At 43.1% G+C, this 8,222-nt stretch overlaps 1 protein-coding gene across 2 annotated transcripts; it reads left to right on the top strand.

Annotated features, from left to right (window-relative positions):
* The first annotated feature begins 112 nt into the window (after nt 1-112).
* Nucleotides 113-8,221, top strand: LOC135528154 (tripartite motif-containing protein 16-like). Of its 2 annotated transcripts, none has more exons than XM_064957030.1 (8): nt 113-1,054; nt 3,266-3,361; nt 3,690-3,923; nt 6,289-6,439; nt 6,599-6,658; nt 6,740-6,802; nt 6,940-6,993; nt 7,108-8,221. In XM_064957030.1, the coding sequence occupies exons 1-8, from the start codon at nt 440-442 to the stop codon at nt 7,674-7,676; spliced, it is 1,842 nt and encodes a 613-aa protein (XP_064813102.1). In that variant the 5' UTR covers nt 113-439; the 3' UTR covers nt 7,677-8,221. The 2 variants fall into 2 exon arrangements, with proteins under 2 accessions (XP_064813102.1, XP_064813103.1); XM_064957031.1 differs by having other exon boundaries at nt 114-1,054; nt 7,170-7,259.
* The last annotated feature ends 1 nt before the right edge of the window (nt 8,222 follows it).

Here is an 8,222-nt window from a genome sequence, read left to right as displayed (position 1 = left end):
GGGGTAGTGTGAAATATTAACAATCGCCAGAGAGGGGTTATAAAGCTGAGCTTCTAGGAAGCTTCTAGATTTGAGAAGGGGATGGGAGGAGGAGAGAAGGGGAGACAGTGTCAATGCCACTCATGCCGGGATTCCTGCTTTTACAAGAGGAGGAACAACAGATCCTTTGTGCTCATTAAAACATGACACCAACCACTAGCCAAGAATGAGGAAACAAGCCAAAGCTTACACGGTACAACTGCATTCTAAAACTGATGCGTGCATTCTCATGAGTCAGAAGGAGCTCCTTGTTTCCAGTAAGTTTAAAACTGGTTCATCACTCAGGAGTTCTGAATGTTACAAGCTGCTACACTTCTTGGTTGGTAACATTAGTCACAAAACTTCATGCTGAACCAGTGCTATAAAACAACAGTATTTTTTTTTTATACACTTGGACGAAATGGCCTCTAAGCTGTGGACAAAGGAGGACATTAGCTGTCCAGTCTGTTTGAACACCCTAACAGAACCTACAACTCTTCCATGTGGACACAACTTCTGCCTCGACTGTATCAGAAAATGCTGGGATGAGAGTGGTAGTATCAGCAGCAGAAGCAACGCGGTTTCCTGCTGTCCTTACTGTCGAGAGACATTCAGATTGCGCCCCACACTGACTAAGAACTCAATACTGGAAAAGATGGTGGAGAAGCTAAAGATGACTTTACTCGATACCTCTCCTGGGTATCCGTACGATGGGCCTGAAGACGTGGTGTGTGACGTGTGTACTCTTCTAGGGTCCAGGAGGAAGGCAAAGGCTGTGAGGGCCTGTCGGGAGTGTAAGCTGTCCTACTGCCAGTCTCACCTTAGAGCCCACCTGAATATCCTTCTGTTACAGAAGCACACTCTGGTGGGTGTGGTGGTCAAGGAGCTGCAACTGGAGAAGCTGTGTCCCCAGCATGACAAACCGCTGGACATGTACTGCAGACTTGAGAGGAGGTGTATCTGTTCTCTGTGTGCAGTTGAGGAACACAAAAGCCACGAAACTGTCTCCGCTGAGACTGAACGGGCCAAGAAACAGGTGGGTTTTCGTAACCAAAGGACATTTGAATTTGGATAATTCGATAAATATTGTAAGTGAGCTTCTAGACTTGAGAAAGGGATAGGGGGAGGATAGGGAGAGGGGTAGACAGTGTCAGTTTCACTCATGCTGGGTCTCATGCTTTTACAAAAAAGGAGGAACGATAGATCCTTTGTGCGCATAAAAAAACAACTATGAGGTCATCTTTTCTATAGTTACCATGACACCAACCACCAGCCAACAATGAAGAAACTAGCAAAAACGTACACAAAAACTGCATTCTAAAAGTGTTGCATGCATTCTCGCGTCAGAAGGAGCTCTTATTTCCAGTAAGTCTCAAACTGGTTCATCCCTCATGAGTCCTGAATGTTACACTTCCTGATAGGTAACATTAGTCACAAAACTTCATGCTGAACCGGTGTTATAAAACAACATTATTTATAAAAAAATGTATACACTGTGACAAAATTGTCTCTAAGCCGTGGACAAGGGAGGCAATCAGCTGTCCAGTCTGTTTGAACACCCTGACATCTTCCATGTCGACACAACTTCTGCCTCGACTGTATCAGAAAATGCTTGGATGAGAGTGGTAGTATCAGCAGCAGCAATGAAGATTCCTTCTGTCCTTGCTGTCGAGAGACATTCTGCAGGTGCCCCACACAAAGAACCCAATGCTGGAGAAGATGGTGGAGAAGCTAAAGTAGATTACTTTGCTCGACTGAAGACGTGATGTGTACTCCTGTAGTCGAGACATTCAGATTGCGCCCCACACTGACTAAGAACTCAATACTGGAAAAGATGGTGGAAAAGCTAAAGATGACTTTACTCGATACCTCTCCTGGGTATCCGTACGATGGGCCTGAAGACGTGGTGTGTGACGTGTGTACTCTTCTAGGGTCCAGGAGGAAGGCAAAGGCTGTGAGGCCCGTCGGGAGTGTAAGCTGTCTTACTGCCAGTCTCACCTTAGAGCCCACCTGAATATCCTTCTGTTACAGAAGCACCAGGATGCAAACTGCTGAGGGCCCAAAAATGTCACTGAAACATGCAAAAAATCCCTGCTTGGGGGAAAGGCAAGTTAACTAATTAAACAAAAAATAATATGATTTACATTATCAGTCTGTGTGTAAAATAAAAAGTGGTTAATGTGAACCGAACTCACAGATGAAAAAATGTAAAGAAAGCAATCCAATGTTGTTTGTTGCCTAGACTTTACTGCAATTGAGAAAGAACAATACACAAATATTGCAGTTAGCCATGACATTCTTTATAATAGAACGTTTGTGACCACACGCATCTAAATATTGCACTTAGGGGGGAAAAAAACACATTTTAAAGTAGAAATAGAATTAAACAAATATACTTTCTATTTTTGCTCTATAATAGTGGCCACGAGACATCGATCAAGTGCACAAAACTACATGTGTGCAGAAATAACGTTCACTGAGTAAAACATGTAATAATCCCATTCACACACAAGTGTTACTGTCAAGTTCAACACAAAAGCAATATCTTTGGGCTACACCGCACATTATTACATTGTACACTTTCTGCCTATGGACATCTGTTCTACAATGTGCCAGCATTCTTTGTTGGAATAATTGATCTCTTTCAGGCAGAGAGTACAGCTGGCATACCCCTTCTTATCCACTGTAAAAAAGTGAGAAAGAGGGAAAGTCTATGGTGTTCCTTTCACCTCTATGGTGGCATCCATCTTAAGCCAGGCCCAGCTCCAGCTACACTTGTTTAATACACTTGTGAAAATTAACCATATACTGTAGAGGGAAAACATTTGTTCACAGTAGTTTGTTTGTTAGCTAACTATAACTAGTTAAAATTTCACACAGATTGCCAAGGTCCAGTAAGCAACTAACGTTAACGCTTTATAACTTGAGGAACGGCAAGGGGTCATAGCGAATTGTCAATTGTCAAGCAGCAGGTGGGTTTTCATTTGTATGTGGATAATTAGATAAATATTGTCGGTGAGTAGCTCCATGAACAAGACCTCTAGATATGCACAAGTGGAATATTTAAAGTAAATTAAAGTATGATCTGTTGGAACGAGAGTGGTAGGTGTGGGACAGTATGCAATGTTTTGAATACAGTTCTAACTCAAACCTACTGTTCTTAGGTCAGTATGGCCTACCATATTGCATGTTGGAGTGCGAATTATTATGGCCTTCTTAACTGAAATACATGGGTTTGTTCCTTAAGGCACTGTTGGCAGTGGAACAGATCAAATCCAACAGTAAACTCCAGATGAAAGAGGAGCTGCTGACACAACTGGGAGATGCTGCGGGATCTCTTAAAGTGAGTTACAAAAAAGTAGATAACATTACTGAGCCACCATTCAGTTTACCACCCTTCAGCATGCTGTGCCAGTGGAGGCTCGTCCAGGCAGGAGGATGGTCCTCCTCATTAACGTACCCTATGTTCCAAAATAGAGCCTTGATGATGACATAAAATTATTGACTAAACAACTAGGATGCTGTCGACTAAACAGAATATGATATGTAGGTTCCCATTCTCATACTAACATACCACTTAGAATGCATGCCCGGACCATTGCTAAGTAGTACTATGGTAGAGTGGATATTGGAATAGAGCCCATGTTTGACTGTACTCCCACTCCCTGTAGGGATTTGCACAAGCTGCAGTGGAGGTCAGTGACATGATCTTCGTTGAGCTGATCCACTCCCTAGAAAAAAGGAGAGCAGAGGTGAGGGACTCCATCAAAGATAGGGAGAAGACTCTGGCTGCTCAGGCAGCAAGAGCAGAGACACGACTGAGACAGGACATAACAACACTGCAAAGGAGAAACAGCGATCTGGAGAAACTCGTCCAAACACAAGACAGCATACTCTTTCTCCAGGTAACTTCCCTTTGGGACACACACACATGCCATTCCCCAGGTGGTAGTGCCAACCGGGTCTCAATGCTGAGCCAAGTCTTTATAAGCTGACAGGTGCACGCAATTAATGCTGCATTTAGATGGTATGAGGTAGACAGCAAACAGGATGACATTGTTTTCAATGAGAATATGACGGTAAATGCCGTTGAGGCTGGCGGTGAGTGGCGTCAGCAGCCACGGTAGACGGGAGTTGCCGCCAGAGTTGAAATATTTCAACATCTGCCTTAGCGTTGTTTTCTGCTGGATGTTGATTTGCACTGTTTAACGGAAATCACCATAGCAACGCGTACCGTCATGCTGGCTTGCTTTTGCCGCCACCCTCTCTTGTTTTCTTGTCCCCCATGCTGACTGTATGATGGTGTTTGCATCACTCATCTAAACGCAGCCTCAGTCAGTTTTCCAGCTGGAAAAGCTGTGCGGCTGCTGGTTCTATGGGCATATTATATTGTACATATTTATGTTTCGTCACCATCTGAACAAATAATAATCAGCTTGGACTGACCGACCAACAGGTCAAGAAAGAGCTGGCCCTGGGCCTAAAGTAAAGTGGCAGTCTCATGGGTGCATATACAGTCATGGCTAAAGGTTTTGAGAATGACACAAATATTAATTTCCACGAAGTATGCTGCTTCAGTGTCTTTAGATATTTTATCAGATGTTACTATGGAATACTGTATAATTACAAGCATTTCATAAGTGTCAAAGGCTTTTATTGAAAATTACATGAAGTTGATGCAAAGAGTCAATATTTGCAGTGTTGACTCTTCTTTTTCAAGACCTCTGCAATCCACCCTGGCATGCTGTCAATTAATTTCTGGGCCATATCCTGACTTGGCAGCCCATTCTTGCATAATCAATGCTTGGAGTTTGTCAGAATTTGTCGGTTTTTGTTTGTCCACCTGCCTCTTGAAGATTGACCACAAGTTCTCAATGGGATTAAGGTCTGGGGATTTTCCTGGCCATGGACCCAAAATATTGATGTTTTGTTCCACGAGCCACTTAGTTATCACTTTTGCCTTATGGCAAGGTGCTCCTTCATGCTGGAACAGGCATTGTTCGTCACCAAACTGTTCCTGGATGGTTGAGAGAAGTTTCTCTTGAAGGATGTGTTGGTACCATTCTTTATTCATGGCTGTGTTCTTAGGCAAAATTGTGAGTAAGCCCACTCCCTTGGCTAAGAAGCAACCCCACACATGAATGGTCTCAGGATGCTTTACTGTTGGCATGACACAGGACTGATGGTAGCGCTTACCTTGTCTTCTCGGGACAAGCTTTTTTTCCGGATGCCCCAAAGAATCGGAAAGGGGATTCATCAGAGAAAATGACTTTACCCCAGTCCTCAGCAGTCCAATCCCTGTACCTTTTGCAGAATATCAGTCTGTACCTGATGTTTTTCCTGGAGAGAAGTGGCTTCTTTGCTGCCCTTCTTGACACCAGGCCATCCTCCAAAAGTCTTCACCTCCCTGTGTGTGCAGATGCACTTACATCTGCTTGCTGCCATTCCTGAGCAAGCTCTGTACTCCAATCCCGCAGCTGAATCAACTTTAGGAGACGGTCTTGGCGCTTGCTGGACTTTCTTGGGCACCCTGAAGCCTTCTTCACAACAATTGAACCGCTCTCCTTAAAGTTCTTGATGATCCGATAAATGGTTGATTTAGGTGCAATCTTACTGGCAGCAATATCCTTGCCTGTGAAGGCCCTTTTTGATCAAAGCTATAATGACGGCACGTGTTTCCTTGCAGGTAACCATGGTTGACAGAGGAAGAACTGATTCCAAGCTCCTTTTGAAGCGTCCAGTCTGTTATTCGAACTCAATCAGCATGACAGAGTGATCTCCAGCCTTGTCCTCGTCAACACGAGAGAATCACTGACATGATGTCAGCTGGTCCTTCTGTGGCAGGGCTGAAAAACAGTGGAAATGTTTTTGGGGGATTCAGTTCATTTGCATGGCAAAGAGGGACTTTGCAATTAATTGCAATTCATCTGATCACTCTTCATAACATTCTGGAGTGTTTGCAAATTGCCATCATACAAACTGAGGCAGCAGACTTTGTGAAAATGTATATTTGTGTCATTCTCAAAACATTTGGCCACGACTGTACATTCAATACCTCGTCACGCACGTTTACTTCTCACATTTATGCACACATCAAATCAGGTTACAGACAGTTAACTAAGACCCCTAGACTTAGTGAGTGCAACGATATTAGCAGGCCAGTTATTGGTTTCGTAACAGTACATAATAAGGAAGGTATGAGACTAAAAACTGAAATTATACCAAAAGGAAAAAAAAACGTATTGATTAATGCTTCTCTGGTCTCTGCAGAGGTGGCAACCCATCAGCCTGCTGCCGGATCGTGAACCTAGTGTTATCAGTGAAAGACATTCATTTGGAGCTGTGATGTCAATTATCACTGAATTCAAGGAGCTGCTTAAGGACATGAATGTTGACTTCTTAGAAAATATTAAACAAGCAGGTTAGTAAGGTAACTTAAACATTTTACTTGTGAAATTGGTGGCAGCTGTGAGATTTTCTTCAGTCTGTGAATGGAGGAGGGTTCTGTTTAAGTGGAAAGATAATACAAGAATACAAACTTACAATAACCTATTTGGGCATTTCTTGATCCTCTTTGCAGTTGCAAATGTGGACATTTTGGAATCTCCAGTACCCATGACCAAACCTCAGGGCAGGCAAGGTAAGACATTTGCCTCTAGTCCTTTTTCCTGCACACAAAAGAATTCAAATGAAATCATGGATTTTCCACTTTTTCTTCCAGTGAGAAGAGCACATTCTGAATGCCAGCCAATGCCACCGGTGCCATTGCAAAAAGCATTGAGCAGTAAGTGTATCCTTATTTTCGTTGCAGAATATTATTTATTGTGAATGTTATTATTGAATGTGGACCCTAAGGTAGTGTCTCTACAACTAGTCGAATGCCCAATCTGTTAACTAAAATACTAACACCTGTCTCTCCAGTGAACAGAGATTACACATTTGGAATTCCGAAGACCAGACCCGACTTCTTACACTGTGAGTCATTGTGACAGAGTTATGGCTTTGCATGTACAGTAAGGCTAGTTTAACAAGAAGGAATGTGAAAGAGAATAACATGAACAGTGAAGACTGTTGTCTCTTTTTGTTCAGATGCTTTTCAACTCACTCTAGACACTGATACAGCACACCGCAACTTGTGCTTCTCTGACCAGAACCGCAAGGTGACTCTGGTCAAGTCCAGAGGTCAATCCAGGACCAGGTCACGTCTCCCGAAGACCTTTGACTTCTGGGAACAAGTGCTGTGCTGGGAGGGCTTGACCGGTGCCCGTTACTACTGGGAGGCAGATTGGAGAGGCAAAGGAGTGTTCATGGGAGTGACCTATGAGAGCATTCAGAGGGGAGGCAGGGGACTAGCGTGTGGCCTGGGGTACAATGTAAAGTCATGGAGCTTACAGTGCTCTGACACCAGTTACTCAGCATGGCACGATAACATTGAAACCAAGATCACTGCCAAGGTCTCATCCCCTAGAATAGGGGTTTATTTAGATCACAAAGCAGGAACTCTGTCTTTTTACAGCATCTCTGACTCCTCCATGATTCTGCTCCATAGTTTTTTGTCAGAGGACTTCTCAGAGCCACTGTATCCTGGTTTTGGTGTTGGGGTACAATCCTCGTTGATACTTTGCAAATTGGGGAGTCAACGACAATTGAGGACATAGACATGTCAATCACTCTTTGCAACTGACTTGTAAGATTGTTTCACATATTATTAGGCTATTTTGCATTCAGAACTACAATGATTCCAATCTGTAATGTATCAAAGTTTTGTATCAAGCTGCTCAGTGCCATGTTTGTTATCCTTAGCTATCAAATCTTTTCTGAGCTACAAGTTCCAAGGGGTTATGGGGGCTTCTGGACATGGTATCCCTCATGGTGTTGATCACAAGAATGCTTTAGTAGTAACCACAGTTAATAACTGTTACATTCCGGTATATAGATACATGGGATTTAGATAGCGCTTCCAAAGACCCAAAGGTGCCTTATATTAATTTCAAAGAAACTAAAATCCAAACAAAAACACAGCTAAATTAAACCGAAGCAAAACAGGAAACCAAAAAAAGGCTGCTGAGAGAATAGTCTAGTCCTTACTCTCCATAGTCATAGTTACAAGCCAGGCATCCACAGACGGCAGGGACTTTGTTCAATAACTTAGCTTAGAACACCCGTGTTAAGGTCATTAAAACAAAGACTAGTTGTTGAAAAGC

This window comes from Oncorhynchus masou, chromosome 33, assembly GCF_036934945.1.
Source record: "Oncorhynchus masou masou isolate Uvic2021 chromosome 33, UVic_Omas_1.1, whole genome shotgun sequence".
NCBI classification, from domain to species: domain Eukaryota; kingdom Metazoa; phylum Chordata; class Actinopteri; order Salmoniformes; family Salmonidae; genus Oncorhynchus; species Oncorhynchus masou.
The sequence above is the reverse complement of the archived record's forward strand: the minus strand, read 5'-3'. Positions and strand labels throughout refer to the sequence as shown.